The 21,045-nt window shown below is 42.2% G+C and overlaps 1 protein-coding gene across 1 annotated transcript in view; it reads left to right on the forward strand.

Annotated features, from left to right (window-relative positions):
* SVOPL (SVOP like) overlaps positions 1–21,045 on the forward strand; it is a 73,657-nt gene that overhangs the window by 40,524 nt on the left and 12,088 nt on the right. Inside the window, exons 11-14 of the mRNA XM_059395604.1 lie at positions 316–533; positions 1,192–1,303; positions 2,052–2,133; positions 9,864–9,953. Coding sequence (XP_059251587.1) covers positions 316–533; positions 1,192–1,303; positions 2,052–2,133; positions 9,864–9,953 — 502 coding nt within the window. The remainder of the gene's footprint in view (positions 1–315; positions 534–1,191; positions 1,304–2,051; positions 2,134–9,863; positions 9,954–21,045) is intronic.

The raw sequence follows: 21,045 nt of genomic DNA on the forward strand, positions 1-21,045 counted from the left end.
AGCAACCACGTTGATGCTAATTTGTTAGAGCGGAGACAGAAAGTGAGTGAGTCCATGCTTCAAATTTCCTTCACTGCCTGTGGGGTCCTCCCGGGTCCAGCCGCAGGTTGCGCCTGCAAAGCCCTTTCCCACCCAGGGTTCCCCTGCACGCCTCCCTCCGGCTCCCCAGGATAGGTGCGCCCAGTCTTTGGAGCCCTTTGCACCCGGGGCTCCCATCCGACCACACTTCCCCTTCCCCCCACTTCTCCCCACCTCTGCTGGCGCTGCCCCTCCTTCAGGCTGGCTTTTCGAATGAGCTGCTTCTCTCCCTTCCAGGCTGGGAATCTCTTTCGCCTACTACGGGGTCATCCTGGCCAGCGCCGAGCTGCTGGAGCGGGACCTGGTGTGTGGCTCGGGGGCCAAGTCCGAGTCCCAGTCCCAGGTGGCCGTAACCCTGCCGGACACAGAGGAGAGCCACAGCCCCTGCCACTGCCACATGTTTGCCCCCTCCGACTACAGGACCATGATTATCAGCACCGCTGGCGAAATTGCTTGTAAATGTCGACCTCAGTGTTTTGGGTCCCTGTCTGTTTGGGGTGGGTGGGGGGGGGCCCTGTCCTAGACGTGGCTCCTGCCTGGGCAGAGCTGGGCAAGTCCCCACACCCTGCTCACGTGTCCCCAGTGTAGACTGGTGTGGGGAGAAGTGTGCAGGACTAGAGCTTTGAATTACTGTATCCTATCAGTTCTAAGCTGCATCCCCCCCCTCCCCCCACCACCACTTTGGAAGTCTCTGAAATTGAGATGTGTCTTACCGTGGCTCCTGAAATTTCGATTTGCAGCACTGTTTGCATTTTAGTGGACATAAAATAATAGTACTTAAAAATCAGTGGTGCCATGAATTTAATGGCAAACAGTATAAATCATTTAAAATACAGATCTAGAAGGTTTGCAATTAACGATAGACCTACATGTTCTAAGAAGCTTCTTGGGCAGAAAGTACCCTTTCTGCACACACCAGTGCTCGTCCTCGGACCCACGAGGAAAAGCCTGGCGAAGAAGTCAGGAGGTGGATGGCCATGGGACTGGATTTGGGCTGGAACACACATGAGGTCTGGATGAAGTTGCCTCTTTCTGAAATGACAACGGGGAATCCTTGGTAAATGCCACTTGCTTTCGAGGTTTCAGAAATTGTCACTGTCGTTTGTTTTTTAGTGAATCCTCTCAATATCCTGGGCATTAATTTCCTGGGAAGACGGCTGAGCCTTTCTATCACCATGGGATGCACCGCCTTATTCTTCCTTCTCCTCAATATTTGCACATCAAGGTATTTTTCTCTCTGATTGCTTGAAAATAATCTAGGTTTGTGCGGTGGTTTTAAGTTGTGCTTTCCTGACCCATAGCGTTCAGTGGGCATCAGGGCAAACCCCTTTGACCTGGGGAGTAGTGAATGCGCTCCTGGTTTGACTGGAATGGTCTTCTCTGGTACCCACCACTCCCCCTTCTCTCTTCTACGGACCCAGCCCCGCCTCTGCGCTCCCAGGAAACAGGTGGGAGCGTAGGCGCAGTCATTCCACCCACCGAGATATTAGGATCTTTATGCCAACCTTCGTGGAACCCCAGGACTCTAGTTGTTTTCCAAATTATCTGGACCATTGTTATGACAGCTCAGGGAAACAGGTAACCTACCTGTAGGGTAAAAAATTTGTTTCACTCTCCATTTGCAATCCTAGAATGTCCTCAGTTGTAATCTCTATCATTCTGCAAACCACATCATTTCCCAAAAAGGGTGGTAGCAGAAGGGGTGCTCATCTGGGGCCCCAGGCTGGAACGGCACACGTGTTGGGGGGGGGGGGGAAGGACAGATGGGGAGTTGGGTTGAAGGTTGGGGTCCAGCATTTACTTTAGGACCCCACAGTCAGGCCAGGAGAGGAGCAGCACCTCTCCAGGACATGGTTATCTGTGGGCGTGTATTAGTATCTGTAATGCTAAGCTGTGTGATGTGAGCACCTGTCAAGGCCATGGAAAGCCCTCCATGCTGCCTTTTCTAACTTTTCTGGCATCTTGTTCCCTAGTGCTGGCCTGATTGGCTTCCTCTTCATGCTGAGGGCTTTGGTGGCAGCCAACTTCAACACCATCTACATTTACACTGCTGAGGTCAGTTGTGGGTTGGTTACTCCCAAGACCTGCAAGGCGAGCTACTTCGATTTCACCAAGTGTAATTTTCTTTCTAGCTCCATCCCCTCATTGCAAATGGCAAGATTGCATTCTTCTTGAATGCAATCTTCTTGACAGCTGAATAATATTCCATTGTAGATCCAGACCACATCTTCTTTATTCATCAGGTGCTGGATATTTGGGCTCTTTCCATCGTTTGGCTATTGTGGACATGGCAGCTATAAACATTGGGATGCAGGTGCCCCTTCAAATTAGTATTTTTGTATCTTTGGGTTAATATCTAGTAGAGCAATTGCTGGGTCGTAGGGTAGCTCTCTTTTTAACTTTTTGAGGAACCTACATGCTGCTTTTCAGAATGGCTGTATCAGTGTGCCTTCCCACCAACAGTGTAGGAGGGTTCTTCTTTCCCCACATCCTCCCCAACACCTGTTGTTTCCTGTGTTGTTAGTTTTAGACATTTTGACAGGTGTGCGGTGGGGATCTCATTGTGGTTACGATTTGCATTTCACTCATGAATGTTCTTGAGCATCTTTTCATGTATCTGTTGGCCAACTGTATGTCTTTGGAAAAATGTCTATTCTTCTGCCCATTTTTTAGCTGGATTATTTTGGTTTGGGAGTTGAGTTTCATAAATTCTTCATATCTTTTGGATACTAACTCTTTATTAGGTATGTCATTAGCAAGTATCTTCTCCCATTCTTTAATGTTACTTTTTTAAAAAAAATATTTTATTTATTTATTTGACAGATGGAGATCACAGGTAGGCAGAGAGGCAAGCAGAGAGAGAGAGAGAGGGAAGCAGGCTCCCTGCCGAGCAGAGAGCCCGATGCGGGGATCAATCCCAGGACCCTGGGACCATGACCTTAGCCAAAGGCAGAGGCTTTAACCCACTGAGCCCCCCGGGCCCCCCTCTTCTCCCATTCTGAAGACTGTCTTTTAATTTGATTGATTGCTTCCTTTGCTGTGCAGAAGCTTTGCATTTTGATGTAGTCCCAATAGTTTATTTTTGCTTTTGTTTCCTTGGCTTCAGGAGACCTATTTAGTAAGAAGCTGATATCAGAAGTGACTGCCTGTGTCCTCTAGTATCTTAATTGTTTTCTGTCTCACATTTAAGGCTTGCACCATTGTGAATTTATTTTTGTGTATGGTGTAAGAAAGCGGTCCCATTTTTGTTTTTCTTCATGTCACGGTCCAGTTTTCCCAACACCATTTGTGGAAGAGATGATCTTTTATTCCATTGTATATTCCCTCCTGCTTCGTTAAGGATTAATTGATCATAGTTGTGGGTTCATTTCTGGGCTCTCTATTCTGTTCCTTTGATCTATGTGTTTGTTGTTTTTTTTTTTTTTTTTTTGTGCCAGGACCATACTATCTCGAACACTACAGCTTTGTAATATAGCTTGAAGTCCAGAATTGTGATGCCTCCAGCTTTGCTTTTCTTTTTCAAGATTGCTTTGGCTACTTAAGATCTTTTGTGGTTCCACACAAATTTTAGGATTATTTCATCTAGCTCTGTGAAAAATACCAGTGGTATTTTGATAAGGATTGCATTAAAGGTGTAGATTGATTTGGGTAATATAGGCATTTTAACAATATTCGTTCTTCCACTCCATGAGCATGGAATATTTTTCCATTTCTCCGTGTCATCTTCAATTTCGTTGACCAGCGTTTTATAGTTTTGAGTACAGGTCTTTCATCTCTTTGGTTAGGTTTATTACTAGGTATCTAATGCTTTTTGGCACAATTAGAAATGGGGTCAATTTCTTTTTTTTTTTTCTTTTTTTTTTTTTTTTTAAAGATTTTATTTATTTATTTGACAGAGAGAAATCTCAAGTAGATGGAGAGGCAGGCAGAGAGAGAGAGGGAAGCAGGCTCTCTGCTGAGCAGAGAGCCCGATGCGGGACTCGATCCCAGGACTCTGCCATCATGACCTGAGCCGAAGGCAGCGGCTTAACCCACTGAGCCACCCAGGCGCCCCGAAATGGGGTCAATTTCTTGATTTCTCTTTCTGCTTCTTCATTATTGGTGTATAGAAATGCAACAGATTTTTTTTTTTAATCCTACCACTTTACTGAAATTGTGTATCCGTTCCAGCAATTTTTAGTTGGAGTATTTTGGGTTTTTTATAAAGACTATTGTGTCATCTACAAATAGTGAAAGTTTGACTTCTTCCTTGCCCATTTGGATGGCTTTTATTTCTTTTTGTTGTCTGATTGCTGAGGCTAGGCCTTCCAGTACTGTGTTAAATAATAGTGTTGAGAGTGGATATTCCTGTCTTTTTCCTGATTATAGAGGAAACACTCTCCGTTGTCTTCACTGAGAATGATACTAGCCATGGGTTTTTCATATATGGCCTTTATTATGTTGAGGTATGTTCCCGCTAACCCTGCTTTGAGGGTTTTTATCATGAATAGATGTTGAAAGATCATGTGGTTCTTATTATTCTATTAATGTGATGTGTGTATCCTTCTGACTGATGGGCAAATGCTGAACCACCCTTGCAGCCCAGGAATAAATCCTACTTGATAGTGGTGGATGGTTCTTTTAATGTACTGTTGGATTCCATTTGCTAGTACATTATTGAGAATTTTTGCACCCATGTTCAGCAGGGATATTGGCCTGTGGTATTGTTATTTAGTGGAGTCTTTATCTGCTTTTGTTATCAGGAGAATGCTGGCCTTATGGAATGAATTTGGAAGTTTTCCTTCTATTGCTTTTTTTGGAATAGTTTGAGAAGAATGGGTATTAACTCTTTATTATCTATCTATTTATTTATTTTTAAAATACTTTATTTATTTACTTGACAGAGAGAGATCACAAGTAGGCAGAGAGGCAGGCAGAGAGAGGGGGAAGCAGGCTCCCTGCTGAGCAGGGGCTGGATCCCAGGACCCTGGGATCACGACCTGAGCTGAAGGCAGAGGCTTTAACCCACTGAGCCACCTACGCACACCCCTTAACTCTTTTTTAAGTGTTGGTAGAATTCACCCATGAAGCCATCTGGCCCTGGACTTTGCCTTGTTGGGTGATAGTCAATTACTTATTCAATTTCTTTGCTGACTATTGGCCTGTTCAAGTTTTCTGTTTCTTCCTGTTTGGTTTTCGTAGTTTTTATGTTTCTAGGAATTGATCCATTTCTTCTAGGTTGTCCAATTTGTTGACATAGAGTTTTTCATGATATTCTCTTGTAGTTGTTCATACTTCTGTGATGCTGGTTGTTACTTCTCTCTCATTTGTGATTTTATTTATTTGGGTCTTTTCTTTCTGATAAGTCTGGCTCTGGGGTTATATCAACTTTGTTTTTCAAAGAACCAGCTGCTGGTTTCATTGATCTGTTCTATTTTTTTCTAGTTTATCATTTATTTCTGCTCTTATCTTTATTTTTTCCTTCCTTCGGCTTGCCTCATTTTTCTTTTTCTAGCTCCTTTAGGTATAAGGTTAGGTTGTTTATTTGAGATTTTCTTACTGCTTGAGGTGGGCCTATACTGCTATGTACTTCCCTCTTAGGATCACTTTTGCTGCATCCCAAAGGTTTTGGCCATTGTGTTTTCATTTTCATTTGTTTCCATGTATTTTTAAATTTCTTCTTTGATTTCCTGTTTGACCCATTCATTGTTTACTAGCATGTTGTTTAACCTCCACATATTCATGGTATTTCCAAATTTTTTCTGTGGTTGACTTCAAGTTTCATAGAGTTGGGACCAGAAAATATGCATGGTATGGTCTCAGTCTTTTTGTACTTGTTGAGGCCTGACTGTGACGTAGAATGTGATCTATTCTGGAGAAGATTCTTTGTGCACTTGAAAAAAAGTGTGTATTCTGCTTTAGGATGGAATGTTCTGAATGTATCTGTTAAGTCCATCGGATCCAGTGTGTCATTCAAAGCCATTGTTTCCTTGTTGATTTTCTTCTTAGATGATGTGTCCTTTGATGTAAGTGGGGTGTTAACATCCCCTGCTGTTGCCACATTATCATCAGTGAGTTCCTTTGTTTGTAATTGTTTTATATATTTGGGTGTTCCCACTTTGGGGGCATAAATATTTACAATTGTTAGATCTTCTTGTTGGTTAGACCTCTTTATTATGACAGAATGCCCTTCATCTCTCATTACAGTCTTTGGTTTAAAATCTAGTTTGTCTGACTTATTGCTAGTCTGACTTTCTTGTGACACTCATTTACATGATAAATGATTCTCCATCCCTCACTTTCAATCTGCAGGTGTCTTTAGGTCTAACATACGTCTCTTGTGGGCTCTTGTTTTCGTATCCATTCTGACACCCTGTGTCTCTTGACTGGAACAGTTAATCCATTTACACTCAGGGTAATTTTTGATACATGTTTAGTGCCATTTTATTGTTTTGTGGTTGCATCTGCAGTTTTTCTCTGTTCCTTTCTTTGTTGCTTTTGGTCTCTCCACTCAGAGTCCCTTTCAGTATTTCTTGCAGGACTGGCTTAGTGGTCATGAACTTCTTCAGTTTTTGTTTGTTTGGGAAGTGCTTTCTCTCTCCTTCTATTCTGAATGACAGTCGTGCTGAATGGAGAATATTCTTGGCTACAGATTTTTCCCACTCAGCACTTTGAATATATCATGCCACTCTCTTCTGGCCTGCCAAGTTTCTGTTGAGCAATCTGCAGCTAGATTTATGGGTCTTCCTTTGTAAGTTAGGGACTTCTTTTGTGTTGCTGCTTTTAGGATTTTTCATTGATCACTGTATTTGCAAATTTAGCTACAGTATGACTTAGTGTTGGCCTGCTCTTGATTTTGATGGGAGTTCTCTGTGCCTCCTGGATCCGGATGCCTATTTCCTCCCTCAAATTTGGGAAGCTTTCAGTGATTAATTCCTGAAGTCAATTTTCACACACACACCGCCCCCCTTCTTTCTCTTCCTCTTCTGGGATTCATAGGATACTGATGTTACTACATTTGATGGAGTCACTGAGTTTCCTAAGTCTGTTCTCATCCATAATTCTTCTTTCTCTCTCTCTCTCTCTCTCTCTCTCTTTTTTTTTTTTTGAAGATTTATTTATTTATTAGAGAGATGGAGAGAGACCACAAGCAGGCAGAGCAGCAGGCAGAGGGAGAGGGAGAAACAGGCTCCCTCCCTGAGCAGGGAGCCCAACGTGGGGCTCGATCCCAGGACCCTGCGATCATGACCTGAGCTGAAGGCAGCCGCTTAACTGACTGAGCCACCCAGGCACCCCTTCTTTTTCTCTTTTGTTCAGCTTCATTGTTTTCTCTTTCATCTTCTGTGTCACTTACTCATTCCTCTGCTTCTCCAGCCCTCAGTGCATTCAGTCTGTTTCTATTATCAGTTACAGCATTTTTCATTTCTGACTGATTCTTCAACTCTTTCATCCCTGTGGTAAGGGGCTCCCTGGAGTCTTCCATTCTTTTCTAAAGCCCAGCGAGTATCCTTACAAATTGTTGCTTCAAATTCTCCATCAGGCATGTCACTTATCTCTGTTCCACTTAGATTTGTGGCCCTGCGCTTAACTTGTTTCATTTGGGAGGAATTCCTCCATTTTAGCAATCTCTGTCTTCTGTGAGCCTGTTGGGTTTCCTACTCCTGAGAGTAATGGCTTTATGAGGAAGTGGTTCTATGGTGTCCAGGGCTTGGGGCTTCAGGGAGTGTCTCTGGTGTGTGCTGCGTGCACTCTGCTGCTGTGTTCTGACTACTCTGTCCCTCAGGCCAGTCGCCTGTAGAGGCTCCATACCTGCAGTGGGCAGTGTTTGGTCCTTGACCAGGATGTGGTGGGTTTTAACTGGGTGTGCTCCGATCTGCCTGTCAGATGAGACCTGAGGCTATTTCCACTAGAACTGAAGCCCCACAAGAGTTCCCTGGTCAGGAGATGTGTTGTGGGTGGCGGTTTCCACTGGTCTTCTCCAGAAGGGTCCCACTGCACTGGGCCAGAGGCACACTTGCCCAAGGGGGGCAATCCCAGCAGAGCGCAGTGGGGGAGGCTGCATTTGTTTTCATCTCCGGAAACGGAAATCTGTTCAGCTTACAGATAGGGTCTGTGCAAATCATTAAAGTCACAGAGAAAAATATTCTTTTCTCCCCATAGTGATAAAAAAATAGGAATTGACATAGTTGATCTGTGTAATCCAGTATGCTTCTGAAGTTACGTTTGAAATATCCAACTTAACATATTTTGGAATAAATTCATTTAAAAGGTCATTTCTAAGTAAATTTTTTGATACTAATTGTCTAAAAAAATCAAAGGCATGTACCTAAAGATGATTGTCTTTTATTACTCCACTCAGAGGACTTACTTTCTTTGCTCTGATATCACCACTATGTGTCTGAATCCATTGTTCTCAGTTATAGCCAGCAGTCTCATTTTCCAGAAAAAGAAAAAAAAAACTCCCGAAAAAGGCACTCCACTCCCAGACCTTCTTATAAAAATACAACAATGCCTGCTGAGGCCAGACAGCTTCTTGACTTTACACTGGACAAATGGTGCTTAATAAAACGTGACCAAGTAAAGAGGCAATGTGCTTTGCTTTAGTGAATGGATTAAAAATTATGGGTATTGTAGAGCTTTAAGAGAATTCTCGAGTTTTGAAAAACCATACTTTCATAAAGCGTTCTCCCTATAAATTGTTAAGTACTATTTGCTTGCTTCTTAAACTTCTGCCAGTTCCTAGAAGAATTTAGAATTAAGGACGTTCAGACCAAAGAAGTCTTATAATAAGTGTGAGAAAGTTGTACTGAGAAAGTAGATTATGGGGGCACCTGGGTGGCTCATTGAGTTAAGCGTCTGCCTTTGGCTCAGGTCATGATCTCAGGATCCTGGGATCCCAGCTCCCATGTCCATCTCCCTGTTTAGCAGGGAGCCTGCTTCTCCCTCTCTCTGTCCACCGGCCCCCAGCTCATGCTGTCTCTCTCTCTTGAATAAAATCTTTTTTAAAAGGTAGATTATGCCATAAAATTCCAATTTATTTATTTATGTTTGTTTGCTTGTTTATTTAAAGATTTTATTTGTTAGAGCACAAACAGAAGGAGCAGCAGGCAGAGGGAGAAGCAGACTTCCCACTGAGCAAGAGCCCAATACGGGACTCGATTCCAGGACCTTGGGATCATGACCTGAGCAGAAGGCAGATGTTTAACCAACTGAGCCACCCCGGTGCCCCTGGGGGAGAACTTTCTTTACTTTCAGTAGGACTACTTTATACATGTATAGCTCTAAAGTGGAAGTCTTCTGTTTGATTCCAGAGCTTAACTGTTTGAAATTATACTTGGAATATTCAATTAAACACACTTTGCAGGGGTGCCTGGGTGGCTCAGTGGGTTAAAGCCTCTGCTTTGGGCTAAGGTCATGGTCCCAGGGTTAAGGGATGGAGCCCCGCATCGGGCTCTCTGCTCTGCAGGGAGCTTGCTTCCCCCCGCCCCTCTCTGCCTGCCTCTCTGCCTACTTGTGATCTCTGTCAAGTAAATAAATAAAATCTTTAAAAAGAAAAAATAAAAAAAAACCACATTTTGGAATTTGGTCATTTAAAGGCTCATTTCTAAGTGTTTATTTTTCTGATACTTAAAAATTCAATGTTGTGGTGCCTGAGAACACGAATGTCCTATATTTTCATAGCCTACACACCTGTCGGGAACAGCTGGTATTTGCTATATACGGAAGCCTGGCTGGGGGAGGAAGGGCAGGGGACTCGGAAAAGCAGGAGCCCAAGCTAACCGATGCTTCCTATGCTCCCCCTCCAGGTCTACCCCACCATGATGCGCGCTTTGGGGATGGGGACCAGTGGCTCCCTGTGTCGGATTGGAGCAATGGTGGCACCGTTTATATCCCAGGTACAGCCCAGGAGTCTCTGTAGCGGTGGGGGGGGGGGGGTATCCGTCTAAAGGAGAGGGGAAAGCGGGACACCGGGCTCTTTCAAGTGAAAGGTTTAAGCAGGGAATTTCTGTTGACGTCATGAGTCTTCTTGAGGGTTGTTTTCCCATTGTTGGGTGAATTGGGGTAGGGAAAGAGGCTAAGTAAATGTTTCCAGCCTTGTAGTTGGTCAGTAGCATGTATTTCATTGCGTGCACGATTTGGATTTTGTTGCACGTTGTTGCAGGAAGATGGAAAAGAAACGGAGGACATGAGAAGCTTGAGCAATTGAATATGAGTGGGTTTGAGCACGACCCTGTCCAGGGGTACAATCGAGAAGCACAGCATGGAAAGGCGGGGAGGGGACGTCTAGTGCTAGGGGAAACCAGGCGCTAGGATAAAATCCAGAGGTGGCCTGGACTCATGGATGGACCCTTGTTTCTGGAGGGAAACAGAGGCAGATAGGGTGACCAGGGTGGTTGTGTTTCCTCGAAGGGCTGATCTCTGCCTGCACTGGTCCTTCTCTGGAAATCTACCTGAGCTGGCTGCCGTGGGAGGTTCTGGTCCAGGCAGGGGAGGAACCCAGGCCCTTTCTTCCTCATGTTTGTCTGGGTCCGTGGTCATTCCTTCACCTTTCTGAGAATTCCAGATTTACGAACCTCTCCCTGAAGGCCAGTGTGCTATGCTTGCCTGTGTACTTGGCCATCCCCGGAGTACGAAACGTGGATCCTTAGATCCAGCCACCAGAAGACATGGTGTACTCTTTCTTCCTCCCAGAAAAGGGACAGTCACTAGCCAGGTCTGGTCAGATGGTCATACTCGAGCTCAATCAGCTGTGGCCGGAGCTCAAGGTGATCTGCAAATGCAGCTGGGGAAATGCAGTTTTCAAAGGAAAGGGGTTTTGTGGGCCGAACAGACAGTCACAAGCATTTCCTATAATTTAATACATTTCCCCCCCACTAGGCTATTATTCATTTGTTTTTAACTATTTGGGGAATGTTTTCTCCCCTCACCTTAAGGAAAAATGAGGGTAGCTCTTGTCTAGTGATTTTCAAAGTTTTTTTGTACTGCTTTCACCATTTTCAGTAAAAAAAAAAAAAAAACACACACAGTGATAAAAGACAGAAGTAAGATATGAATCCTGTTTCTGGATGATACAGCTCTGGTCTAGCTTATTTTCTGAACTTTAAGTAGAAATTGCATCTCTCTGTTTTTCAGCCACTTGAAACCTGTCTTTTGGGTATTCGTGGGTATTTTCCCTAGAGGCCACACAGCTTTTTGTGGCTTTGTGGATCGGGAAAGATCACCAACTGTGTCTCGGTCTTCTGGGGCCGTAGGCTCTGACTTGCTTTAGCCTCCTTGTGACCTCCAGGAAGGTCGCAACCTTTTACAGTTAAATCGCTCCTCTCGCAATGTCCCCTTCGTCTGTAAGATAAAGATCAAAACAGTACCCACCACATAGGTTTGTTCTGAGTATTAATACATGGAAAACACTTAGCCCAACTATGGACACATAGTAAACACTGAATAGATGTTACCTAATAGCAATGATCACTAATAATGAAGGCCAAATGCTAAATGTTTCAAAGAAATATCTCTCAATAACAAAAATACAGGTTTTAAAAATCCAGTATTTTGAACACGGTGCAATTGGGATGTTTTGCTTTCTTAACGGGTTTGGATGGGAGGTCAGAATCCCAGATCTGTTGGCTCCTAGGATATCTGCTTGGGTTTGGGGTGGGGTGAGCTGCTCCAGGCAGAGAGGAAGCCCTTGGCCCATCACTCTCGGGAGCTGATAATCTGACCTTGCGCCTTCCCTTGGACAAGCTTCTCAAACTTGGGTGCCATATCAGAATTACCAGGCGTGACTTGATAAGGAGAAGACTGCTGGATTCCACCCAGAGACTGAGGCTGAGTAAGGGACCACCAGGGTCGTTCTAACAAGTACTCAGAGCAAACCTGCTGAGACTGCCCTGTGGACGGCCTTCAGGCCAGGCCATCCACAGGCGGAATAACAACTGGGAGAGAAGCTTTGCTTTCACTTAATTCTTCCTCTTCCTCCTTCCCTTCTCAACCCTCTTCCCCTTCCTCCTCCTCTTTTTGCCCTTTATTTAGGAACTTCTTATAATGACCCATTTAACAAGTTGACTTCAAAGTACTTGCCTGCAAATCTACATACAGTTTGGCAGTTAGAAAACACACACACACACACACACACACACACACGACACACACACCAAGCTACAGTATCTGGTGGTGTAGAATTGAGAATTCTTTTATTCCAATTCAACCTTCAGTCACCATTTGTTGCCCACTTACTCTGTGGCTGGATTGTTCTAGTTCCATTTTTTAGTGTCTGTAAAGAAGCCAGACGAGGTTCCAGGGGTGAGTGGGAACTGGCCTGCACTGGCTTGTGAAAATGAACTTCTAAATTTTCAAGCAGTTCTGCGATCTGGTTGATGTCCCATCAGATCATGAAATTACCCAGAGTGGTAGTATTTGGACCCTGGACATTGGTACCTGGTAGCAGTGGGACTTTTTTGGGGAAAGGCTGTTGAAGCATTTGGCGGCGCACCACAAGATTCTCTCTCTCAAGAGACTGGCATTCAAGTTGGGAGTTTATCAATATGCTAACTATTAAGATAATTCCACCTTCTAGAAGGGCTTGGGAGGTAATATGATAGTGAGTCAAAGTGCTGACAGGCCTTTTTAGGCAAAACCTCTCTGGGAAGGTGACATTGGAGCTGAAACCTGAAATACGAGAAGTTGACAACTGATAGAGAAGAAACATTTCCAGTAGGATACCTGCTGGCACAGAAGAAGCTGAAGAAGCCAGAGATGGGTGTGTTCCAGGAATAGAAACTTGGTGTGATACGCAGAATGGAGACACATGCTGGGAGAGAAAGTGCCTTAGAGGCATCGTGAGGACTTGGGAGTTCGTCCTGAGACTTGGGAGTTCGTCCTGAGAATAATGAGAAATAATTTAAGGGTTTTAAGCAGGATGCAGGATCAGTTCTGCATTTTGAAAAGAACGCTCTGCTTGCTGTTTAGTGAACTGTGGGGCTGGGTAGGGCCAGGGTAGAACAAGTTTATGGTAAGATTTTAATCTCAGGTTGCCATGTCCTACTCCTGTGAAAAGAGATTTTAGAATTCTGGAAGATGTTTCTCTTAGGTCAAGGAAGAAACTACATAAAAAATTTAAATTTCTGCCCAGAAAAAAAGAAAAATCTACCATAAATAAAAATGAAAGCCAAATGTTTATCTTTCAGGGCTCTCAAAAAGCTTGAACTCCATTGCCCCAGCTAAGTAGTGACTTCGTTGTCCTGTCAAATCCCTGACTGGCTACGTGGAATCCCAGTGAATCAATGCATGAGATTGTAGACCGCACTTCGCAAGTTAATGGGCATGAAAAAATACACATTTCATTTTTTCCTAAGTAATTTCTAATATGCAGTACTTTCAAAAAGTTTTCATTTGAGTTAGCATGGGGGAGGGGGGCAGAGAAGCAGGCTCCCTGCTGAGCAGGGAGTCAGACACGGGGCTGGACGCCAGGACGCCGGGATCATGACCTGAGCTGAAGGCAGATGCTTAACTGACTGAGCCACCCAGGCGCCCGGCTAATAAGCAGTATACTTACCGAGTAACTACGTGTGTATCGTGAAAGATAAACCAAGCTGGACACTAGTTAAAGGGGCGAAGACGTATTTTGGTCAGTAGTAACTATTGCAATAGGGAAGACCCCAGGGTGAAAGGAAATCAACTTTGGTTTGTGCCGGGGTGGCTGGCATTTTACAGGGAGAATGTCGGGGTGGGGTGGTGGACCAAGAGAAGTGAAAAATTGCAAAAAGTGGAAACAAGGGGTTTGGCCCATGTGAAGCCTGTACAAATGTTGTACCTCCAGGTGCTGACTGGCACAAAGGGGCGGACTTGAGTTTCTCCTGCAGGCACGTGAAGTGGAATGGAGGGTCATCTTGGGGCTGTGGCCTTCAGCTGCTGGAAACCAGTCTAGTGTCGGTTTGGGTCTTTTATAGACCAAGGTTGGGGCTGGGTGAGAAGAGGCTTAGAGCCGTCTAGCTAGAGTTTGGTCTAGGAGAGGGTGTTTGTCAGTTTTTTTTTTTTTTGACATAGGGTCATAACTAGCCTTGTGTTTATTGTATTTTCAGTAATTTGATTTCCATGTGATTTTTCTTCTCTGCTAAAAACACAAAAGTTACAAATTTGAGTTAAAATGTCATTACCTAAAATATTTTATCTGAGATAACAAATACAAATATTTATTTTTTTATTTTTTAAAGGATTTATTTACACATGTTGGGGAGTACACAGTACAACACATGCTGGGGAGAGGGACAGAAAGAGACAGTGAGAGAAGCAGACACCCCACTGAGTGCTGAACCTGATAGTGGGCTCAACCCCATGACCCTGAGATCGTCACCTGAGCTGAAATCAAGAGTTGGACACTTAACCAACTGAGCCATCCAGGTGCCCCACAAATACAAATATATATATATATATATATATTTTTTTTTTTTTTTAAGATTTTATTTATTTATTTGACAGAGAGAGAGAGAGAGAGAGATATCACAAGTAGGCAGAGAGGAAGGGAAGCAGGCTCCCTGCTGAGCAGAGAGCACCATGTGGGGCTCGATCCCAGGACCCTGAGATCATGACCTGAGTCGAAGGCAGAGGTTTTAACCCACTGAGCCACCCAGGTGCCCCCACAAATACAAATATTTTAATGAAGTTCTTTCATGATCTCTAACTATATGTATGTATGAATGAACATGTATATACATTTTACCCAAATATGATCACAATTCATATACTTTTTAAAATTTAGATATGACTGGGCCCTTGGGTGACTCAGTGGGTTAAGCCTCTGCCTTTGGCTCAGGTCATGATCTCAGGGTCCTGGGATCAAGTCCCACATTGGGCTCTCTGCTCAGCAGGGGGCCTGCTCCCCACCCCCACACACTCCTCTCTCTCTGCCTGCCTCTCTGCCTACTTGTGATCTCTTTCTGTCAAATAAATAAAATCTTTAAAATAAAATAAAATAAAATTTAGATATAATTGACATGTAACTTCCTAGTTTCAGGTGTATAACATTATAATTGTATGTATATATTATGAAATGATCACAGTAAGTGTGGTTAACACCCATCACAGATTTTCTTGTGATGAGAATTAAGATTTATTCTCTCAGCTACTTTTGAATATACAAAACAGTATTCTTATATTCACCATGCTGTACATTATATCCCCACGAATTATTTTGTAACTGGAAATTTGTGTCTTTTGATGCCCTTTACCTGTTTTGCAAATCGTACTCCCCCCCCCCCCCCCCACCAGAACCCTCCTGCTTCCGGCAGCCACCAATCTGTTCTCCATTTCTGTGAGCTTGGGGTTTTTGTTTTTTTCAGAGTCCACACACAGATGACATCATATGGTATTTCTCTCTTTCTTTCTGGCTTATTTCACTTACCATAATGCCTTCAGGGTCTTTCGATGCTGGTGTTAAGGGCTAGGATTTCTTCTTTTCTTTAACTGAATAATATTGCACTGTATATGTATATCATATTCTTTCTATCCATTTATCCATCAATGGACTCATGTTGTTTCCAGGTCTTGGCCGTTGTAAATAACCCTTCAGTGTGCATGGAAGTACATATTTTTCTTCAAATTTGTGTTTTCAGTTGTTTTAGATAAATAACCAGAAGTGGAATTACTGGGTCATAGCATAGTTCTGTTTTTCATGTTTTGAGGAACCTCCGTACTGGTGTCTATTGTGGCTATCCCATTTATATTCCCACCCACAGTAAGCAAGTGTTCTGTTTTCTCTGTATCTTTGCCAACCATTCATTACTTTTATTTATTTATTTGAGACAGAGAGTGAGCATGAGTGGGGGAGAGGGAGAAACAGACTCCCCACTGAGCAGGGAGCCACATGGGGCTCGATCCCAGGACCCCAGGACCAGGACCCAAGGCAAAGGCTTGAGCCACCCAAGTGCCCTTTATCTTTTTGGTAATAGCCATCCTGACAAGCTCATTAAGAGTTTGGTTTGTAGTTCTCTGATGACGAGTGATGTCGAACACCTTTTCATGCACCTATTGGCCAACTGAACATCTTCTTTGGAAAATACCTGTTCAGATCCTCTGCCCATTTTTCAATGAGGTTCTTCTAGGTTTTTGTTACTGAGTTGTATGAATTGCTTATATATTTTCTTAACCCCTTATGACATACATGATTTGAAAATATTTTCTCCCATTCTGTTGGTTGTGTTTTCATTTTGTTGATGGTTTTCCTTTACTGTGCAGAAGCTTTTTAGTTTGTAGTCCCACTTGTGTATTTTTGCTTTCATTTCCTTTCCTCTTGGTATCACATCCAAAGAAATCAAATCTGCCTCTGGTTTCTTCTAGGAGTTTTATGGGGTCTTAATCTTGTCGTCTTCTACCAATTTTGAGTTGATTTTTATGAATGAGTTAAGATAGTAGTCCAGTTTCATTCTTTTGTGCATCGCTGTCCAATTTCCCCAACACCACTTACTGAAGAGACTCTTCTTTCTTCATCGAATATTCTTGGCTCCTTTGCTGTAAATTAATTGACTAAATATACAGGGGTTTATTTCTGGGCTCTTTATTCTGTTTTATTGATCTGTTTCTGTTCTTATGCCAATACCAAAACTGTCTCGATTTCTATAGCTTTGCAATCTACTTTGAAACCAGCAAATGTGATGATGCCTTTTCAAGATTTCCCTGGCTCTTTGGGGTCTTCTGTGGTTCTAATATTAGTTTTAGGATTGTTTGTACTATTTCTGTGAAGAAAGTTCCATTTGAGTTTTTTTTTAAGGATTGCACTGAATCTCTAGATTACTTTGGGTAGTATGGACATTTAAAAATATTAATTCTTCTTGGGGCACCTGCGTGGTTCAGCTGGTTTGGCCTCTGTCTTGAGCTCAGGTCATGGTCTCAGGGTCCTGGTTTTAAGCTTCCTCCAATGACCCCACCCCACTCAAGCTCTCTCACTCTCTCTCAAACAAATAAATAATATTTTAAAAATTTGTTGGTAGTGTATAGAAACACAACATATTTTTAAATATTTGCATCCTACAGCTTCACTGAATTCATTATTCTAATATTTTTGGGTGGCATCTTTAGCATTTTCTGTATGTCATATTATGTTTCTGCAAACAGTGACAGTTTTGCACCACGCTTTGATATTTTGATGCCTGTTATTTCTTTTTCTTGCTTAATTCCTCTGCCTAGCATTTCTAATACTGTGTTGAATAAAAGTGGGGAAAGTTGGTGTCCTCGTCTTATTCCTGATCTGAGAGGAAAAGCTTTTTATCTTTTCCCCATTGAGTATAATGTAAGTTGCAGGCTTGTCAAATACAGGCTTTATTATGTTGCAGTATGTTTCCTCTATACCCACTTGGTTGAGCATTTATCATAAATGGATGCTGAATTTGTCAAATGCTTTTCTACATCTTTTGAGATAATCAGTATTTTTATTGTTCATTTTGTTTAGTGTAGTATATCACATTGATTTGTGGATATTAAACCATCTCTTAACCCTAGAATAAATCTCACTTGATTATAAAGAATGATCTTTTTATGGTATTACTGATTTTGGTTTGTTAATATTTTGTGGAGGATTGTTGCATCTATGTCCATCAGAGGTATTAGCCTATTGTTTTCTTTGGACATCCTTGTCTGGTTTTGGAATCAGGATAATGCTGGCCTTGTAAAATGAGTTTGGAAGTGCTCCCTCTTCTCCTGTGTCTTGAAGGAATTTAAGAAGGATTGGTATTTAAATGTTGAGTGGAATTCACCAGTGAAGTTGTCTGGTGCTGGACTTTGGTTTGTTGGGAAGTTTTTGATTACTGACTCAATCTCCTTACTAGTAATTGTTCTGTTCAGATTTTCTATTTCTTCATGATTCAGTCTTAATATATTGTATGTTTCTAGGAATTTATCCATTTCTTCTATGTTGTTCAAGTTGTTGGCATATAATTGTTCATACTAATCTCTTATGATCCTTCATGTTTCTTGGTATCAATTGTAACATTTCCTCTTTTTTTTCCCCCTAAGATTTTATTTATTTATTTGACAGTGAGAGAGCACAAGCAGGGGGAATGGCAGAGGGATAGGGAGAAGGAGGATCCCCACTGAGCAGGGAGCCTGATGTGCGCTCCATAGTTGGATCCTGGGATCATGACCTGAGCCAAAGGCAGATGTTTAACTAAGCCACATAGGTGCCCTCCCCCCCCCCTTTTTAAAAGATTTTACTTGTAACATTTCCTCTTTCACTTCTGATTTAATTTGGATCTTTTCTCTTCTTGGTGAGTCTAGCTAAAGTTTTACTATTTTTTTTTTTTTTTTAAGTAGGTCTTAGGGGCGCCTGGGTGGCTCAGTGGGTTAAGCCGCTGCCTTTGGCTCAGGTCATGATCTCAGGATCCTGGGATCGAGTCCCGCATCGGGCTCTCTGCTCAGCAGGGAGCCTGCTTCCCCCCCCTCTCTCTGCCTGCCTCTCCATCTACTTGTGATTTCTCTCTGTCAAATAAACAAATAAAATCTTTTAAAAAAAAAAAAACCATTTAAGTAGGTCTTAGCTTCATTGATCTTTGCTATTGTCTTTTTAGTCTCTATTTCATTTATTTCCACTTTGATCTTTGTTATTTCCTTCCTTCTACTGACTTCATCCTTGGTTCGTTCTTTTTTCTAGTTCCTTGAAGTATGAAGTTAAGTTTTTTAGTAGAGACCTTTCTTGTTTCTTGATATAGGCATTTATCACTATTAACTTTTTAGCACTGCTTTTGCTGTATCCATAAGTTTTGGTATGTTATATTTCCATTTTTGTTTGCCTCAGGGAATTTTTTTTGACTTATTTGATTTTCTCTTTGACCCATTGGCTGTTCAGTAGTGTGTAGTTTAATCTCAGCATATCTGGAAATTTTCCAATTTCCTTCTTATAATTGATTTCTAGGTTCATACTATTTGGGTCAGAAAAGGTACTTGATAGGATTTCAATCTCAAATTTATTAATTCTTGTTTTGTGGCTTAACGTATTATCCTGGAGAATATTCTGTGTATGCTTGAGAAAAATGTGTATTCTCTTGCTTTTGGATGGCATCTCCTGTACATGTTAAGTTCATCTGGTCTAAGGTGTCATTTAAGGCCAATATTTCTTTACTGATTTTCTGTCTGGACAATCTACCTATCATTGAAGTAGGATATTAAAGTCTCCTATTATTACTGTATTGCTGTCTGTTTCCTCCTTTGGTCTGTTAATACTTGTATATAGGTGCTCCTATGGTGAGTGTGTACATATTTATAAATGTTACATGCTTTCATTGGATTGATCCCTTTATCCTTATGTAGTTATGTCTTTTATCATAGTCTTTGTTTTAAAGTCTATTTTGTTTGGGAAAATCTAAGTACCACAGCTTTCTTTTCATTTTTATTTTCATGGAATATCTTTTTCTATCCCTTTGCTTTCAGTCTGTGTGTCTTTACATCTGAAATGAATCTCTTGTAGGGAACATACAGAAGGGTCTTATTTTCTTATCCATGTATGTATGTATGTATTTATCTATTTTATTATTGACTTATTTAATTTTATTTTTTCAGTGTTCCAGTGTTCCAGATTCATTGTTTTTGCACCACACCCAGTGCTCCATGCAATACGTGACCTCCATAATACCCACCACCAGTCTCCCCCACCCCTCCCTCCCCCTCCCCTCCCAAATCCTCAGTTTGTTTCTCAGAGTCCACAATCTCTCATAATTTATCTCCCCTTCCGATTGCCCCCAACTCCCTTCTCCTCTCCTTTACCCAATGTCCTCCATGTTATTCCTTATGCTCCACCAGTAAGTGAAACCATATGATAATTGACTCTCTCTGCTTGACTTCTTTCACTCAGCATAATCTCCAGTCCCATCCATGTTGATAAAGTTGGGTATTCATTATTTCTGATGGAGGCAGAATATTCCACTGTATATATGGACCATATCTCCTTTATCCATTTGTCTGTGGAAGGGCATCTTGGCTCTGTGGAAAGAACCAGATGCCCTTATCCATGCATTTAGAGTAATGACTGATGTACTTACTACCATTTCATTCATTGTTTTCTGGCTTTGTTCCTTCTTATTCTTCTCTTGCTTTCCCTTTGTGATGTGATCATTATCTGTACTGGTAGACTTGGGTTCTTTATCGCTTGTGTATCTACTCTAGGTTATTGCTTTGTGACTTATGAGGCTTATGTTAGATTTCTTACAGATATAACAGATACAAAGTCAGTAGAAGGAAGGAAATAACAAAGATCAAAGTGGAAATAAATGAAATAGAAACTAAAAAGACAATAGAAAATATCAATGAAACTGAGCTATTAATAAAAACAAAAAGACAAACCTTTAGCTGGACTCACCAAGAAGTTTAAGTTGATAATAATTTAAATTTGAACTCATTACTCCCCTCCACATTCTGTTTTTGATGTCATGGTTAACATCTTTTTATCCTGAGTATCCATTAACAAATTGTTGTAGTTGCTTTTACTACTTATAGAGTGAGGCAGAGGAAGAGGGTAAAGCTGCTGTCTGCCGGTCTCCATCTCTGGACAGCATTGTAATCAGCCTCTAAATGTTGTTTGGTGTGCCCTTCAGGCCACAGCTTGAAGATAAATGAATAGGCGTCTTTCACGAAAGACCGGAGTTGTGTTTCAGTCTGTTGTGGGTGCTGTGTTCTGGGTGGGGGCCGAGGGTAGATAGCCAGTTTAGAACTCTATGGGTTGCAGTCCTGTGAGACCTATGAACATAAGTTCTGTTGGCCACCAGAACCAGGAGATTCAGTTGTGCCCCCTGGCTGGCAGCCACCCAAACTGGAGCAGACATATGTTTAAGCTCTTTTCCAGGAGATACTGGTGACCTGGAGTGAGCGAGGGGGAGAAGATAGCACCCATCCCCCGAAGTGTCTGGAGAGGATGGCAGTTGGTGGTTAGATGTGTATTTAGTTAGGAGTCTACCTTCAGGCAGAACCTATGAAGACAAGCTAATAGCTAGCTCCTGTTTCCAGAAAGAT

This window comes from Mustela nigripes, chromosome 4, assembly GCF_022355385.1.
Source record: "Mustela nigripes isolate SB6536 chromosome 4, MUSNIG.SB6536, whole genome shotgun sequence".
NCBI lineage: Eukaryota > Metazoa > Chordata > Mammalia > Carnivora > Mustelidae > Mustela > Mustela nigripes.